This window comes from Canis lupus, chromosome 9 (assembly GCF_048164855.1).
Source record: "Canis lupus baileyi chromosome 9, mCanLup2.hap1, whole genome shotgun sequence".
Lineage (NCBI taxonomy): Eukaryota > Metazoa > Chordata > Mammalia > Carnivora > Canidae > Canis > Canis lupus.
The window spans coordinates 64221468-64240666 of NC_132846.1; the positions used below are offsets into that span (position 1 = coordinate 64221468).

General features: G+C 40.1%; 1 protein-coding gene across 12 annotated transcripts in view; it reads left to right on the top strand.

Moving 5' to 3' along the window:
- Positions 1 to 19199, top strand: part of UNC79 (unc-79 homolog, NALCN channel complex subunit) — a 239232-nt gene that overhangs the window by 167331 nt on the left and 52702 nt on the right. For 10 of the 12 annotated variants that reach the window (XM_072839735.1, XM_072839727.1, XM_072839734.1 and 7 more), the window contains 5 exons: positions 4353 to 4460; positions 8027 to 8143; positions 10739 to 10822; positions 14356 to 14458; positions 16502 to 16642. In XM_072839735.1, coding sequence (XP_072695836.1) covers positions 4353 to 4460; positions 8027 to 8143; positions 10739 to 10822; positions 14356 to 14458; positions 16502 to 16642 — 553 coding nt within the window. The remainder of the gene's footprint in view (positions 1 to 4352; positions 4461 to 8026; positions 8144 to 10738; positions 10823 to 14355; positions 14459 to 16501; positions 16643 to 19199) is intronic. The other 2 variants (XM_072839726.1, XM_072839736.1) reach the window with 1 other exon arrangement.

Genomic DNA, 19199 nt, shown 5'->3' on the forward strand with positions numbered 1-19199 from the left:
GCCCCAGTGGCGGGGCAGCTCTGGAAACCTGGATTCAGCTCCGGAGCTCTCCTTCTGCAGGGCCTGGAGGCTCCGGGGCGGGGCCGCTGATCTGCTCAGCTCGGGGCAGGAGCGTCCTCGCTGTCCTGGGCCCTCCCGGCCTCTGCCTGTCCCGGGGGAGGCGGGATCCTGGGCTGTGTCCCGGCGCCCTGTGCTCCGGAGCCTGCGCTGGTGGATTCGCGCTCCCGGGCCGCGCAGCCCCCTCCGCGGAGCCGCCGCCCGAGCCCCTCCGAGCTGCTCCTGGAACCGCGCAGGCCCCTCTGCACGGAGCCTCTTCCTCTGCCCGAGCCCGGCCGAGCTGCTCCCGGGGCCGCGCAGCCCCCTCCGCGGAGCCGCCGCCCGAGCCCCCCGAGCTGCTCCGGGTCCCCCCCGTGCGCGCTGCAGCCCTTAGGGAGCTCGGCGCACTCTCCTGGGCGTGGAGTTGCTGTTACTGTCCCGGGGAGCCCTAGGGCATCCCCTCCCTCCTGGGTCCTGCTCCAACTCCCCGCGAGCCCCTTTCCGCCCGGGAAGGTCGGTGCAGCTCCTGCGTCTCCGGGACGGGGCTCTCCTGTCCTGGGGACACTCGCCCCGGCCTCAGCCCGGCTCCTCGCGGGGCCCCTCCCCCTTGGAGGCCTTTGTTTCTTTATTTCTTTTCCCCCCGTCTTCCTACCTTGATAGAAGCGCGAACTCTTCTCACTGTTGCATTCCAGCTGGTCTCTCTTTAAATCTCAGGCCGAATTCATAGATTTTCAGGATGATTTGAAGGTTTTCTAGGTAGTTTGGTGGAGACAGGTGATTTGGAGACCCTACTCCTCCGCCACCTTGCTCCTCCCCTCATAATCTTTTTTCTTTTTTAAAAAAAGCGCCCTTGATCTGAGTTCTCCCAGTTATTATCTCATTTTGTTCCTCCCCTTTTAGCAAAACGTTTTAAAAAATTGCCTATATAATCATTATCTCTAATTTTCTCCCATTCTATTCTTTCTAAAAAGAATTCATTCCTATGAAGCTTTCCTCCCTAGTGGCTCACCCAAATGTCACTTGTCGAGGTGACCAGTGACCTCCAGTGGTCAGTTCTTAGCTCTTACCTCCCACTTTGGTTGGCTTCTTGGACACCATAATTTCTCGGTTTTCTGCTTGTTCAGTGGTCCCTACTTCTCAATCTCTTTGGCTGGTTCCTCCTTTTCTCTCTAATGAGGGAGTGTCCTACAGTCTGAGTCCTCTGACTCCACTCGCTCTTTGGGTGATCTCATCTACTTTATGATTTTACATACTGTCTGAATGCTGAGGCAACTCACTCAGTTGCCTATTGCTGGAACAATACAGTGTAACAAATAAGCATAAAATCTTAGCAACATATAATAATAAGTAATAAGTATTTATTTAATTGGACACTGTGGATTGGCTAATCTAGGCTGAGCTGGGCCAGGTGGCCAGTTTCTTCCTGGAACCTTTGAAGCCTGGGAATATCTTCTCATGGTGATGGCAGAGACACAAAAGGGCAAGTCTAAATGCACAGGCACTTTTCAAGCCTTTGGTCATGTGATGCCTACAAACATTCCATCAGCCAAAACAAAGTCAAGAGGGAACCCAAAGTCAAGAGGAAATATACCCTGCCTCTTATGAAGGAGGAACTTCTAAATCACATGGCAAAGGGCATGCATTCAGGGAGAAGTAAAGAATTGGAGCTGTATCTCTCAAGTTTTACATGGGATGTACTCATAATAAAAAATTATCTATTGGTTATCTGAAATTAAATTTTAACTGGGGATCTTCTATTTTGTCTGGTCACCTTAATTTGCCTTCAAAATATATCCAGAATCTGGTCCCCTGCTTTCACTCTGCTCTGAGCCCCCACACCTCTCACTTGGGTTAGTGGCTATAGCCTCCTAACTGGTCCCCTGCCTTTTACCCTAATTGCCTTCATACCTTCCCAACACAGCAGTTAGAGTGATCCTTTAAAACGTGAGATTATACCATTCTTCTGATTAAAACTCCCCCCATTGGCTCCGCATTTCTTTAATAGTAAAAGCTCAGGTCCTTTATATTTCTGGAGTGCTATGTGCGGTCTCGATTCTCATTAGCTCTCTGACTTCATTTTGTACTGCTCTCACCACACTGCTTCTACCAGCTACAGTGGCCGCCTGCCATTTTCTGAGCGGTCCCCACATAATCCACCCAAGGGCCTTTACACTGGCTGCTCGTTCAGCCTGAAACTGTCTTCCCCACATGTCTGCCTGGCTCCATCTCTCACTTCTGTTGATCCTTTGATCAAACACCAGGTTCTCAGTGAGGCCTGAACCCCACCCCACCTTTCCACCCTTGTCTGGCATCTTGGAATCTCTTCTTCTCTGTTTCTTTTCTACAGAGAATTACTCTTATATGATTTTAATTTTATGTATATTATTGTCTGTCTCTCCCCACTGAAATGAAAGTTCCCAAAGGCAAGGTTTCTTGCCTAGTTTGTTCAAGTGCCTAGAAGAGTTTGGCAGATGTTTGATGAATGAATGAATGGTTGTGGCATTTTCTACACATCACTATAAAAAAATGAGTGAAAATAATTTAAGCTAAGTATATAGGTCTACTCCAGTGTTTGTTGTCTTAAACTGTATACAAATGAAAGGCTTTGTGAAATGATTTAGGATTGAACAAAAATTGTCTGGCTTGTGGAACCTTTGTATACAAGCAATTATTACCAGCTACCTTATAGTAATGACATTTCTTTAAAATTAAAGATACAGCAAAGATTTCAGTAAGCATAGCAAAACTCTAAAAGTCTCAATGATCTTTCAAAAAATTCTTGAAAGTGAGCTTTAAGCTTTCTCATTCTACAATATTGGGGGGATTATTATGCCCTAGGAGCAGCATACGAAACAGAGGCAGATGAGGGTGAAGAGAGGTGATTGTGCATGTTTTTATTTATTTAATTTTAATTTTTAATTTTTTTGGACTGTGTGTATTTTGAACTAGTGGTTTGGGGGAATACCTTAGAGAAAAGTAATAGCCTAACCACTAATATCTTAGTGACTAAGGTAATTTAAAACAGGTCATTATTTTGCATTTACTCAAGAGGTTTCAGGAAACAGTTATACTTTTTTTTTTCATCAAGAAATTATTAACCTGGCAACCATATTTATTTATTCAGAAAGACCTCTCAAAACTGGATGTTCCAGCATCAGTGCGTGAAAACTTTCCTCTCAGGCTCTCACCTAGGATCAGTTTTATTTCCCAACAAATTTAGTGTTCATCCAAGAGAATAGCATCTGCATACTTCAGTTATATGTATGTATGAATGTATGGTGACTTGCTCTGTGACAAGAAAAAAATTGGTGATATAAAAAGAATGAGACAGAATAGTCTTGAAGCATGAGAACTTGAAGCCATTAGGAGGGGCATCCTCAAATCATAGCATGGACCATTCATGGAAGTCTGTAGGGTAACAGGCTGCTCATTCTGTTCAGTATATAGTGTTGCTTAAGATGGCAAGGAAGTTTGTAAAGAATTGAGGGGCTTTGCTATGATAAGCCATTAAACTCTTCAAAAGTTATAAAGGGTAATCTTTACCTAGAATAGCGTGCAACAGCTTGTTTCCCATTACTGATAGATTAGTAAGACAATAGTATATGCGGAAAATATTTCCTCTTAGATACATTTGTTAAATGGAAGGAGCCAGTGATATAGTCTGTTTCTTGCCTACCTAATAAAATAGAAAATCTATTTATACCAAGTTGGATACAGTCCCTGCTCTTATATTACTTATGGTTTAGCAAAGGTTCTACACAACTAAATAGACAATTACATTATAGTGTGTTAAGTTTGGGGAAGGTTAAGGACAGGGTGTTTGGGATTACATAAGAGTATCACATGACCCATTTTGGGGTGTTTTTTGGGAGAACAGGGTTCCTTGAAGACCTTTTGGAGGAGGAACTGTCTGTATAATTGAGATGTAATTAATGAGTAACAAATTACCAGAAAGAAGTGGAGTGGTGGAATGATGTTAGGTGGCATGAACTGTAAGCATCTTTAGGTAATAGATGAAAAGAAATTCAGTTCTGGAAGGGTGATGTGACCTGCTCAAGGATATGCACTGGGGGCACGATGAGCTTTAGCTTTGTAACTGTGCTTTTGTTAATCTCTGAGAGGCATATATACATATGGAAGCACCTCTCCATGGGAATTTTGAAACATATATATACATTTCCATTAAAGTAATTAGTAGTACCAGAACACATAGAATGATTTGAATGGATAATTAGACAAGAAGGAAAAGATGGAAAAGGTTCTTGAACTTGCTTTTAATCAATGTTCTGAGCTTTAAATAATATTTCTGTTTGTAGATCCCTCTACTAAAGGACTTTCAACTTTGGAAATGCCACGAGAATCCTCATCTGCCCCCACATTAGAAGCAGGTGTGCCAGAAACAAGCAGCCATTCCTCAATATCAAGTAAGATTTCCTTTGGTGATCATTTCACCTGTACATTGATTTTGGAACAATATTTGCTACACCGTTTTCAATTTTCAGACACCTGGTGTTGGTGTTTTTTCTTTATACACATTGTGTTAGCGTCCTAGGTGATGCTCTGCTGTAAGATCTTAGAGATCCTGATGCAAGGGCTCAGTTTTGTCAACCTCTCACATGTTTAATATAAATCAGTACCATTACTGATTGGCCAAGAATCCTAATTTGTTAAGGGGTAATCACTGAATCTCATAATTCAATAAAATAAGAATTGTACATGACTAGCCTAAGCATAAGGCATGGAACTAGTTTAGGGACAAGTGAAAAGCATTGTTCATGACAGAAGTTTACATTGAACACCTTTGTTTAATTTGAATCACTTCCATCATTGACAGAATTTTATCTAGGTTATCATAAAATAAATGTAACAGATAGATCATGATCCCAGAGACATGATTGAATCTTAGCCCTTCTGGATCTGAAAATAAAAATGACATGAAATTCTACAGGATCTGTGGGAGGGAACTATTTTGAAACTGCCTGCTGTAGTTGGGTCCTAGACTTTGTCCTTGAGGAGTGTGAGTTCCATTGAGGTGAAGGTAAGGGTGTCCACCTGGCTCAATGGAGTCCATTGAGAGACTGTAGCATAGGAGGTTCTCAGCAGGAGTCAGAGATACAGGGCTCCTGCAAGCCCTTGTCACATGCTGGTCTACCTTGTGCTCCATTTGGACATTGCGTGAGGAGCTAGTTAATTTGTATTTGACCGTCTTTTGAAATGAAGATGATCCTAAAAACCATATAAAAGAGCTTAACTTAAATGCTGGACTGGTAGTATGGAAAAACATCGTCATCTTCATGATTCATTCATTCATGCATTCATTCATTCAGCAACTATTTATTGTCTGCTGGGTGCTTGCTGCTGGGGATTAAAAGTGAATAAATAAGAGATACCCCTTGTTCAAGGAGTTCATAGTCATAATAGTAATAATATAGCTTCCATTTATTTGACACTTACCATGTGCTGGGCACTGTGCCAAATGGTTATACACATGGTTATCTTAGTCCTGATATCAGCCCTGCATGGCAAATATTATTGACCCCATTTTATAGACTAGGAAACAAAGGTCAGAGAGGCTAGATGACTCACCTACCTAAAGTCAGATAGCTACTGAGTGATAGAGACAGGGATTGATGGCAGTTCTGTTTGATTTGCAAGTCCATGCTCTCTTTTGGTATCACACACTGCCCTGGAATAACTCAAAATCACTTATAATAGAGATTATAGAAATTCTAAGAAAATATTTTCAAGTGACTGTTACTTGCCCTTTTGGTAGCAAAGAAGGACAGGTAGTTCTGAATTTAATTATTCTTTTATCATTAAAATCTGTTTAATAATATGATAGAACACCTATTTTTGAGCCTGAATACTAGAATCATGAAAATACATTTTCTTCTCCTAATTTACATGAATCTCTCCCCCCCCACACACACACAAGACGAAGGTAGTGAATTCTTTTTTTTTTTTAAGATTTACTTATTTATTCATGAGACACACACACAGAGAGAGAGAGAGAGAGAGAGAGAGAGAGAGAGGCAGAGACATAGGTGGAGGGAGAAGCAGGCTCCCCACAGGGAGCCTGATCTGGGACTCGATCCTGGATCCCAGGATCATGCCCTGAGCCGAAGGCAGAGGCTCAACCACTGAGCCACCCAGGTATCCCACGATAGTGAATTCTAATTAGAATTCCAAGTTGGGTATAATTTGAGATAGGATGACTAAGTCAGCTCAACTTCAGTGCTAGTTAAATGTGTCATGAAATAAGTGTATCCCGTGTCTCACGATCCTAGAGTCATGACTGTCTCTAGCTTTTCTGTAGTCGGCAGAATTCATCATTAGATTTCCACCTTCTTCCTCTTCTCCATTAAAAGCATGTATTGGATGGCTATTGGTGGTGTGTTCTTGGAGGCGTCATGCCAGGCACCTCACACACTGAGCTAAACACCAAGGGTTTTTACTCTCAGGGAATTCTGCTGTCTTTACACACAACTGAGAATCAGAGAAATCATGAAATCACCAGAGGTCTTAAATCCTCCTTTGAGCATGCCCATTTTTAAATTGGTTGAGTCTTCTAAAAAATTTCAGCTTTTGCATTTTACCTGAAGTTCCACGTTTCAAATGAGTCATAATATTGTAAATTTTACCAATCAACAAGATTCAAAGATTTTCTGTGTTGGTTTGCATAGTCATTTTTGTGGATTTAGTTGATGTGGACTCCAAGACACAAGAATTCCCATCACACTCCCCTCTTTGGATCAGTTTGCTAGCTGATCATTTTGTAGCTAACCATGTCGTGACTACCATGAATCAAACAGCATGCTAATTACATTAAAAATGTTATAATTGATTTCACATCTCACCAAGTTGTGGTCTTGGTACGGTGATTGTGAAACCTATGTATAACATTTAAGGCTTTCCAGGAGCCATACAGTCATCCCAGTTTCTACCATCCCCTGATAGGGCATGTACGTAAGAAGTTGAAATCATCCTCCTAAAAGAAAGAGAATAACCATAACCACATGCTCTCCAATGTCCAGGAATATGGGATCATGTAGAAAAGGCACAGCAGCGAATTCTCTGCTTTTCTTAGTGGGCTGGTAGCAGGCACTAATGGGACCACTGGTAGAGGAATAGGAGGATAGGAGGCAGGTTGCTTTTTTACTCAACAGTCTACTGGCAGAAGTGATTTTTTAAAATTCTGGTTTCTGGTTTGGAAATGCTCATAACTTGACATTTCATTGGTGGGATATTTGTCAATGCTTAATTGCAGGATAAAAATGTTACCACTACTCTCTAAAACAAAGATTTATACTAGAACACACTTGATGGACTGTGATTCAATTCACATCTTCCCAAACAGTAGACAGAGGCTCATATGGAAATTGAAAGTGGTATTGACTTTGGAGTCAGCATGTTTTGATTCTGTGGCTACTTCATTTGCTAGTTGGTTCCCAAGTAAAATAATATCATTTGGTTCAGTTTCTCTCTCAAAAAATTGGGGTTGATATGTCATTTTACTCCAAAATATATACGTACACACACACACACACACACACCACACACACACACACAGACATGGGGACATTTTGGTGGGGATATAATGGAGCCTGAAACCATGGATTCACAAGCACCATTAAAAACAATTAAGCTATAAATTCAAAATAGTATTATCTGCCTTAAATTCTTTTTGGAACAACATAAAATATATCAATAAAAAGTAAATGAAAGTAATCATACTGTTGTAACTGGAGCAGATATTGACAGGATACAGATAAATACTCATAGGCACTGTTTCATTCTTTAGTAAAGGAAGAAAGGCACCCAGAACAGCAGTGTGCCTTAGTTTTTCCTTTGGATGGGAGCATACAATTTATCAAACAACTACAAATAGCCAATGAAGGTTCAGTTAAGATTCTATATGGATTTGTAGAGCCTTTGTGTGCATTGGAAATTTATTCCCCCCAGTAATCATGTCCTAATTTCCTCCATATAGCTCAGTATAGGCAGATGAAAAGGGGATCCCTGGGAGCTCTGACAATGAGCCAGTTAATGAAGCGACAGCTGGAACATCAGTCTAGCGCCCCCCATAACATCAGCAGCTGGGACACTGGTGGGTCAAGCTTTTTCTCTTGTTTTACCTCTCACATTAGCTACTGCCACTTTCTTTGTGTCCTCCCTGCTCTCGTGTGAAGGATTAGGTTTTCTCTTATGTTCTTTGGTTCAAGTAATTAAAAAAAAAAACAAAACCCTAAGGTAATGAGTAAGTCTACATAAACTTTCCAAGTGTTCTAGAGCCGTTTGTCCATTTAGGCTGGTGCAACTCTTTCTCCTCTAAGACCCAGATCTTAGATACTAGGTCATCTATCTGGGGGACGAGTGACGTGAATGCATAAAGGAGTGACTGGAACTATGATTTCACAATGCAAATTACCAAAACAAAATTGCTGGATTTATCAATATTCTCTGTTTTGTGATGTACCCCAAAATAAGGGCCTCATAATAGTATATACTTATAATAACAAATGTAGCTTATCGACACCATAGTCTACTGGTAGGTTTGGGAATATGAGTTGTGTGTTTTAGTTGGCAGGGTCACCAGGTTGCAGTCGCACACCCTCATGCTCATATGGTGGAACTGCATCTAACCTCAATTTTAAAGTAAGACTTGATTGCCATGACATGTCTATTTTAAACATGATCACTGTGCATCTTCTGAGCTTTGTTACCACGTGCTGCACACATACTACTTTTCAAGCCAGTAGTACTGCCACAGTCTTGCTCTTTTGAGTGCCTGCCATTTGTGGGTCTTCTTTTTTTCTTTTTTAATTAAATGGGTCATTTGAGTTACAAGATTACAGATGTAGAAGCACTTTGCAACATGCATGCACTATGCAAATATCACGGTTTGTTCCTGTGATATGCTCTGGGGGCCAACACTTGTTTGTATCAGACTAGTTTAATCTCTTGGTTAGTACACTCTGGCTGTTGTTATATGAGATTATTATTTTAATTTTAATATCTTTCAATATGACCAGGAATGATAATATCCACAAAACCAAAATATTGACAGACATATTTTTCTAAAACCATAATATTTATACACATTTTATCTTATCTCCCCCACCCCAACCACCCAATTGTTCTTCCAAAAAAGGAGAGCTAGATATTTAAGTTCCACACAGCATACCCAATCCTACATTTGGCAGATAGTTTCAACTCTCTGGCCTTTATAAGGGTTCTTAACATTTTGAAGGTTTCGTGTTTTATCTTTCTTTGGTGATAAGGGGTAGTGAATCATGTTATGGCTGAAAGCCAACAGCAAGAGAGTCAAGGAGAAAGACAGGATAACCCACCTCAATAGCCTACTGGATCTGGATGGAGTCTTTCCATCCACACCAAAGAGGACTGACTCTATTTCTCTCTTTACTGATGAAGCTATGTGAGGAAGTGAAAATAGGAGCCTTTGGTTAGTTCTCTGGTAATTAAATGCCTCCCTTTTGTCAGGTTGACCTGGGACTCTGAAGATTATTTTACCATGCTTCTATTTTCTGTGGCAAGTAGTTCAGTCGAAGCCAACCATTTCAGATTCAGATTACCATTGCAACCTAGTTTGACTGACTTAGTAGATTTATAAGAAGGCAAATAGATCTCAATTTCCAATCCAAATCTTAATCTAAAAACAGAATCTACATGATGCCAAATAACCCATTTAACTGAATTTTTCACATTCAACCAAACTTCAGTCTCGCTCATATCACCCTGGTTTCTCACTTAATACTTGCCATTTACATGCTGTCTGAATTTCTTTCACCCATTTTCCTGGGCTTGTTTTCCATTCTCCAAGTTGGTTCTCTAGTCACCAAGCCCTACTAGAGCTTCATCTCAATAGTCTTGTTTTCATTAGTGCCACAAAAAGTTTTCCCTAGATCTAAGACCACAGGAGGGTTGATGTAGGCATAGGTCAGTGTTAGGTGGCATGCCACTTTATACCACATGTATCGATTCAGTGACTCACTGGTCTCCAAAGGGACAAAACTAATCATGTAGACACCGCAAGAAGCAGTCTAAAACACGAGTTAGGATTGAGTCACCTCAGCATGCACCTGCTTGCTCGCTGAATACCTGCCTCTTCTCCATCCTTGTACATCTAATGGCTGCTCTTAGTCTCATCTTTCATAGGAAACAAATGTTCCAGAAGCCCTACTCCTCTGTGTCTTCCCCTGTCCCTCATCCCTGTTCCTCAGCCCTCAGTGAGATACCTGCCATTTCCTTGCTACCAGTTCCACATGTTTTCTGTATGACCTTTCTGGCCATTGCCCCAAAGATTGCTTATGTATTTACTGATTTGCATAAAACATTTATTTCATGGCTTTGACATTAACCTTTCAGTTTTTTCATTTCATATCAAGAGATAATGGTATTTGAGTTTTTTCAGTGGGGAGAATCCAGACTTTTTTTTTTCTTTTTTGGATCGTTTTAGATGCTCTCCTGCTTTTAATTGCATTTCATATACCTGAATGGCAGGTTTTTAGTGAAACCCCAGTCAACCCTACCCTAAAATCTAGGATGTTCCCTACATATATTAATAATCAGTAATAACAGTGACCCCAAAAATGGCCCCAAGAGATTATTGGTTAAATTCTTTGTATTGTGAATTGTGCTAAATTGACTGCATTGAAGACTGAAATGCTCTATTTATCCACAGAACAGATACAGCCTGGGAAACGCCAGTGCAATGTGCCAATGTGCCTAAACCCTGACCTGGAGGGACAGCCATTGAGAATGAGAGGTTAGTTGAGTCGTGAATCTCAGTCTGTGCGAGCTGAAAGACACTGTATTTGTCGATCACCCGGTCACCCGGCAGGTGCTGAAATCTCTTCTTCAGCAGCTCCATGAAGTGAATCCAACTTCTGCTCAAACACTCCCAGGGACTGGGAATGCATGACATCTCATTTTTGAACGTTATTGACAGAAAGTTCTTCTTTACAGTGACTTTCTAACTATTGGGGCCACATAAAATGAGTCTAGTCTCTCACATAATTTTTTAGACACTTGAAAATAGCCACACATTACTTATTCTTTCAATCTTCTTTAGACCACATGTCCCTAGGTCCTTTGGTATTCCTCTTATTACAGATCAGCCATCCATATTATTGGGTATCTTCTCTCAACATGGTCCAGCTTAATTGTGTTCATCCTAGAATGTTGAGATCATAGTTGAGTAACTTCTTTGAAATATGAAACCTGAAATTGCAGAAAATATACACGTGGCATTATGGTGCTGATAGGAGTAAGCTGAGAATAAATCTGTGCCAAGATCATCAGAATATGTATTTTCAAAATTCATCTCATAGCTAGTTAATAATTACTTCTATTCTTTTTTAATTCAGAAAGCAGGTTAATTTATCATTTGTAAATAACAAAAAAAAAAAGAAAAGAAAAGAAAAAAAAGCCGTAAAACAAAAAATGAACTATGACTGCATCTCTTAGCTACTTCCCTAAATCAAGCAGACCTATTATTTAGGACCATATCACTCTTCTTATTTTCCTTAGGAATGAGGATATCTTTATCTTCAGCTTTTGCTGACATATATTGGGCAATGAGTAGCAGTTTAACTCCTGTATCTGATAGACTCTTCTCACTTCTGGGCCTAGGAAAAGCTTTTATGAACAAAGTCAGGGTGGTCAAACAACTTTGGTGCTTATCCACGATCCAGTGACTAAGTTCGTAGCAGCAAAAATGGAATAAGGTAATGGGAACAAAAACAATCTTTTTCCCAATAAACTGAAGAAGTCCACTGATGCAGCTGAGGGACTGATGGGTGTTTACATGCCTTGAACAGACCAGCACCTTTACAATGCCTCCTATCTCTAAAATTCCCAAAGGAGCTTCAATCAAAATCTCCAGCTTTGGAGTTGGACTTTGGAAGAGGTCTCCTCTTTATTTAAGTTCCTAAGAACCTTCCATTTCTTTTATTTTTTTAAAGATCTTATTAATTTACTTAAGCACAAGTGAGAGAGAGAACACAGAGGGAGAGGGAGAAGCAGACTCCCCACTGAACAGGAAGCCCAACTTGGGGCTTGATCCCAGAACCCCGAGGTTACATACAACCCAAGCCAAAGGCAGATGCTTAACCAATTGAGCCCCCAGAACCTTCCATTTCTGTTCCTAGTTCCATACAGAGTACACTTTAGGTAGTGGTGCCATTAGAAGTGTTGCCCACAACTGGGGGACAATGGGACTGCCTTTAATCTTGCAGACTTAGTTATAATTCAGCATAACAAAAGGTAGCTGAGGTCCATGGCTTCCTTTGCATTTCCCACCTTCTTCTTCTACCTTACTCTGCTCTCAAATTATTAGCAATTTTCAGAAATCCAATGATTTAGCTAATTTTGCTATATGGGCAGCACCCAATAACTTTTATAGATGACCGCTATTAATATTGGATGACACATTTTGGGTTGTCACTTGAATAAACAGCTTCATAGTGGTATTATTGTCAAAAATACCTGTTTCTTGGCATTTGTATTGAGTAATTATTGGCTTGAAACCACCCAAATGACTTTGTTTCCATCCCTTTTCTTGACTTGAATTGTGAATTCTATTTAATAGTAATTGGTCATAGTCTTCTGAGAGACAACTCAGAGAGTTTTTTTTTTCTTTTAATTTCTTATTTCTAGGAAGACTGTAAACATATCACCATCTTATGGGCTGAATTTTTCTATCATTAGTGTAGGCATTTTGGCATCTAAATAGACATGGTCTGTCAATGTTTGAGAAACAGAATATTAGATTTAAACTTTCTATGTTTTGGTTTCTTGAAGCAACTTCATGCTGTTTACCTTAGTGTTTAATAATCAGTCATCTCCCTTTATCTTGGCTTAGTTCTTGGCTTTTCTATTATTAATTAATTCATAGTTATGCTTGTAATAAATACTGTTGGTTCCACTCAAAGCACCATCTTGACGAAACAATTGGAGATTCTTGTTAGTGATGCGCTGGGGTACAGGTAGAAGAGAGTGTTAGAAATAGCTGATAAATATTGTAGTAAAATTTAGATACCAATTTGGGATGTTTGGAAGTGACATAAAGATATTTTTAGATATGTTCCTTTGCTGTTGGAGTCTGCAGGTCTCCTGTTTCTCATAAAAAACACTTTGTAGACTTTGATCAGGCAAGGGAGTGTACAGTCTGGCAGCATCTTGATACCTTAAAGGCTTCAATACCATTTTTTTTTCCTCCCTCACACTGAAACAGATTGCCTACTTTGCTAGGTTCCTAAAATTTTTGTTACTTCTTTTAAAAGCCAGTTCTCCAAATCATTATCTTTCTCCTATTTAAGAACAGATCATATCTCCTATTTAAGAACAGATCATTTGTTTTGTTTTTCAGCACTAAATTACCAGTTCCTTGATGAGAAACAGACTCTTTAATGACCATTGAGTTTTTCTACCTTCTTTCCCGTTTGGAAAACTCTGAGTCCCAGTTACTGCTCTGTAGAACATGGTATTATCCTGGATTGTCCCTCTGGGACTTTTCTTGGAGTATCTCATGTCTACCATTCCTGGAGAATCTATCTGGCACTGGTGATTTTTTTAATAGAGAACAGTCAGATTTACTCATCGCTAGAGCATATGCCAAGGTTCCTGCCTTTGATGTTTCTGAAGGCATCAAAACCCCGAGTTTTAAACTCTGTGATTTTGATTGGCTAAAGTCCCTGGATGGTTCCTTCAAAACACTTAATCTTTTGTTCATAAATATTTTCAGTTTGAAAAAATGAAGGCTTTTGCTTTGGGGCTTATGATATTTCTAAAGTAAAAAGTTGTTCTGATATTTCTTAGCTCAAATCCTTCCCCTTGCTTAAGTGAGTTCTGGGACCTTATTCTTCTCAAATTAGCAGCATTTTCGGGTTGATATGCATTTGTGATTTTAGAAACATAGATAGTAAGGGCAGCTTCTATGTATACCTAGCAAATTCAAGTTGTGAACTTATTTAAGGGTGCTCTTGAATAGATTCCCCCCCTTTCCACTTTTGTCTTTGTCTCCTGTTGGCACACTGAACCCTTTCTGATTTTTTCAAAGTCAAGAAGCAAAGGGAGAGAGAGGTAAGAGTCTAGCTCTTAAAATCACACAAACAGAAACAAATAGCCATCTTTCTTGAATTCATTTTACCTTTGAGGGTTTTTCACAATGCAGTTTATTTGATCATAGCACATCCCATGAGTGTGATCTTGGGAGGATTTGTAAGAGGAGGATGGGCCTTTGCCTGGCCCCCAGGAAGAGACCTTTACTCACCTGATGTCTCCTTGCTGCTTATCCAGGCGCCACGAAATCCAGCCTGCTGTCAGCACCCAGCATTGTCAGTATGTTTGTGCCAGCACCCGAGGAATTCACAGATGAGCAGCCGACGGTGATGACAGACAAGTAAGCTCACACTCTTCACCAGATTTATAGAATTTGAGTTTGTGCACCACGCTTGTAAGAAAGTATCAGAGGAGGTGTGTTATGCTTTAAGTCATAACTTGTTTGTCAAGTGGCTGTCTCCCTAAGCATTGGTGTGCATTTGTTATAAGCTAAGCGTAGGTGTGCATTTGTTACTTTAGAAACATGGTATCATTGTACACTCAGGTTTTATTTATACCAAAGCATGCTCCCTTTTCAGTTTGGACAAATGCAAATCCTATCCACTTACTGATTATTAGAAGCTTCAGATTGGTAGGATGAGACTAAGTTTGAGATTTGATTCTTAGTCCCATCCTGCCAGCAGAATCCTTTCTCTGCACCTCAGACCGGTTATAGCACCTCGCAGTTTGGCAGCCTTTGGTATCCCCAGATTTCATACAGGATAAGGTCCAAATGCCTTTGCTTATGACAAAAGGCCCTCTAGATTTGTGGAGGTATGGCCTTACCACTCTTCACCAGGAGGTCTTGCCCCAGCCCCCTCACCTTCTCCAGAGTATGCCTGAGGTGTTCTCTGTTCTGTGGCTTCATAGGTACCCTTCTCTCTGTTCTTCCTCTGCCTGGTGAGCTCCTTTTCATGCTTCAGGACCCAGCTTAAAGCACACAGCAGAATTAGTCATATATCCTCCTAGTTTCCATAGTAGTTACTATACCATTCTGTTCTACCGCTTACCATGCATTTTAATTGTTTCATTGTTCATAAATACAGGTTCTTCAACAGATTGTGAGTTCCATAGGGACTGGGACCCTTTCTTCTGACTTTTACACTCTAAGCTCCCTATACATTGCCTGGCACACAAACGCTTATTTAATGAGTATGGTGAAGAATAAGACTTGCAGGATTTCAAGTTTGGAGAGATCCCTTTGGGCTGGGGAGACTTCCTGGTATCCCAAGCGCTGGGTAGGCTTGTGATAAAGGGAGAAGAGTATGAGGTGCAAAGGGCTGGTGCCACAGTCATTTCTAAAGAAGTGACTTGCCCACCTTGGAGGGCTACCTTGGAAAGTCCACACAGGGAGCCCCTAGCTGTGTGGGGGAGGCTCTTCTTGTCTCCTCCTTGAGTACAACCTCCCCATTTTGTGTTCTCCTCCAAGTCCCAATCTTTGTGTGTGTCCCATTCCCCCCCCCCTTTTTTTTTGTTATAGATGTGAATTCTACATTTTTTAAAAAGGCCAATTTGTCAGGGATTCCATATATAGAGTTTGTATTTAGGAAGTTTCCAGACGGAAAGTTCTCAATAGTGCTCTTCGCTCCAATCCACTCACTATTCCCAGTAGACTTTCCCTTCACTTTGTAAAGTTGTCTGAAGGGCTTTGGCTGAGATGAATTAAATTGAACCTATACTTGAAAAAAAAATAAATTGAACCTATATTTGATAATGTAAAGAGCAGTGTTGGAAGTTAGGTTCAGGTGCCATTGTGTTTTTATGTATTACACTCAGTAGGCATGGCGAGTACATAAGACTGATCCAAGTGAGTGGTAGAGAAGAGACTGTGATCCAGACTCCCCAGGCTTTCTTGTTCTCTTGGCTTAACTACCCCATCTCTCACCCACAAATAGGACATTTTTCAATCTAAGAGCGTAGGAAGGTTTCCATTTGTGTCCAGACATTTTTCATGTTTAATTTCAACAAATGAAAAAAATATCTGTTACTGACTATCCCGAGCAATAATTTTACAAGCATAAAATCCCTCAATCAGAAGCTTCAAACTGTTAGTTCAACTGGCGCTTGCTGTAAAAGGGAACAATAATTCATGTACATATAGGCCAGACACTTGTGAATTGAATGTTTTCAGTGACTTAAAGAACCTTCCTGATCTCTGTCATGTGTGCTGTTTCTGTGTTTAGGGTAAGGGTGGCATTGGAGTCAACTGTTTATTGTGAAAGTGGGACCACTGACCTCCTTTGGGGACTTTTTCAAGACTCACAAAAAATAGCTGTATATACTTTGTTATATCTTGAAACCATTGTTGACTTTCGTGTACATCATTCCTCTGTTTTCTTTGCAGATGCCATGACTGTGGGGCCATTCTTGAAGAATATGATGAGGAAACCCTTGGGCTTGCCATTGTGGTTCTCTCCACATTCATTCACTTAAGCCCAGATCTGGCAGCCCCGCTGTTGCTGGATATAATGCAATCTGTGGGAAGGTTAATATCACTTCAGTTTTGTTTGGAAAGAAGGAGCCTAATTCCATCTATATCTTGAAATAGAAACTATCAGTTCAAAAGTAAAACATTCAGTAACCTTATAGATGTTTGATAATTTGTGGGATGGATCAACCTAGACTAATTTTAAAATTGAATGGAGCAAACTTTTAAAAAAGATTTTATTTATTTGAGAGAGAGAGAAATTAAGTGTGCATGAGCAGAGGGGAGTGGCAGAGGGAGAGGGAGAAGCAGACTCCACCCTAAACAGGGACCCAGATGCAGGGCTCAATCCCAGGACCCTGACTGAGATCATGACCCAAGCCAAAGCTAGACACTTAATGGACTAAGCCATTCAGGGCCCCTGGACCAAGCTTTTGATTGAATTTCCCAGCCGTGTTGGGTCATGAGCCACAATGTCACAGTGTCAGAATGAAGCTAGAGAAAATTACACTAAGAAAACTCCACTGTTTATTGGTGTTAGTTACTACTTGGGCTACTGTGTGGGGCATAAGTACTCAGAACTGTGCACAGTTCATAGTTAGACAGTTTACAAGGTTTAGATATTATTATTTATAAGATTTAGATAGTATTATCTCTTTATGTGTTTTAAGATGGGTTCTCTAGGCGTCCTGCAATCATGAGGCATTGTCATGGGAGGGGGAGATGGAGTATAGTTTTACACTTTTGGCTCAGAAAATAGAAGGCTGCACATATTTTGGGAACAGGGCTTCTACCTCAACTGAGGGGAGATTAAACTAAGATACTTTGAGAATCTTCACATTAGGAAGGTTCCATTTAGTGGATAGGACATTAGAAAGAGAGTGATGTATATTTCATGGGTATATGTATAACTCAAATTCAGTAACAAATTGTAGTCCTAGTGTGAACAATTTATAGGAGAGGATCAGACTGAATTCCACATGAATGTCCTGAGTTTCCAGTCTTGATTAAGAGTCGTAATAAGTAGTGTGAGTGGTAAGTGCTGTAGAAGCTAAGGATGGAAACAGTTTCTTTGGGAAGATCTCCATGGAGGAGGTAGGGGAAAAAAAAACAAAACAAAACAAAACAGAATTCTGCAAATTCCTGGCATTTGACAGAGGGAAAGATAATGAATTGTAATGGAGCTAAAAGTTGATCTTTTTTTTTTTTAAAGAAGAAATGCTGATTTCCAATTTAGTCAAACAGGAAAGCATTAAATGGTTAGATGGTATAACTATTCCACCTGTAATACCTAGAAATAGCCGGTGTGCAGTGATGAACAGTGGGTGATGAAGAGATAAGAAAAGAAGAATTATTTCATTTAAGTCCTTGATTTTAACCTAATCATAGCAATCAATCGTGGAATAAAAGTATCAGCTTGTAGAATTGAGAGTTTTTATTATCAATACTTTTCAGATTTCAGATTTAGAATAGATAAAATTATTGGTTAGATCTGTACCATCTCCTTAAAAGAACTGATCTAAGTTGTAGCCGCCATATAGAGGGGTTTTATTTTGTTTTTGTCTAACATCAGTGAGAATAAATAAATGTTCAAGCATTGCCCGCTGTCAGGATGAAAAGATGTGAGCTTTGAAGATAAGTAAAGGCAAAAGGCTTTGAAGAGAAGTAAAGGCAAAACAGTAGCAGATATATTTTTACCTGCTTACGTATACATATATTTAAATCCCTATCTCATTTGGCTAGACTGGTAAGAGATGGGGGTGTGAGGGGGGCATTTAAAGTAGCCATCAGTAGCCTGATCACCAAACCTACCAGGAAATGGATTCAGCAATCAAATGATTCAGGACTTTCTTGCATGCCATAATTCCAGATGAGGTCATGTGGACTTATGAACACTTAAGTTTATTTGTTAGTCCCACAGGAGCTATTTCTAGGGCATTCTAAGCATATGTAATCTCAGCATTTATCACCCAAGACTTTTGTGATTGTGTAGTTTGCTCTCTACTTAGATCCCTCTTAAAATTTACTCATCCCTTTTTGCAGATAGAGCCATCAAGATTGCATTTGCTGCACCCTTAATGACTATCTATGTCATTTGCCAATGTTTATTGATTGATTGTAGTGTCATTAACCAAAGCAACTGGGAATGGTATCTCGTGTTAGTGGTTGCTGGTCCCTCCAGTCCTCTCCAAATGCCTTCCTGGCCAGGCACACTCTTGTGGTCTTAAGTAAATGAACATGAGCATTCTCCTTATTTGTTTCTTCAATGGCTTACTGATCAAGACAAGTTTTTCTAACCCCACTGATTTAGCAGGTTTAGACATTCTCTTTCTTAATACATATAGAATATTTCCATGTGGATGAGCCATATAATTATTAAAAATTACATGTTATATGTTGATTACTTGATACATTTCTCAGTATGTCATTTCAGTTCATTGACAGAGTAGTTGACAAATACCCCTATTACCTTATTTTACTGTCTTACAGAGGCTTTTGCAGTTTGTGGTTACATTTCAAAGGTGAAATACAAAGAAATGAATTTTGAGTTGAGTTCAAATATAAAGAGATGGACTGGGTCAAGTGCTATTCTGCTGACTAACTTGGCTGCAGCGGC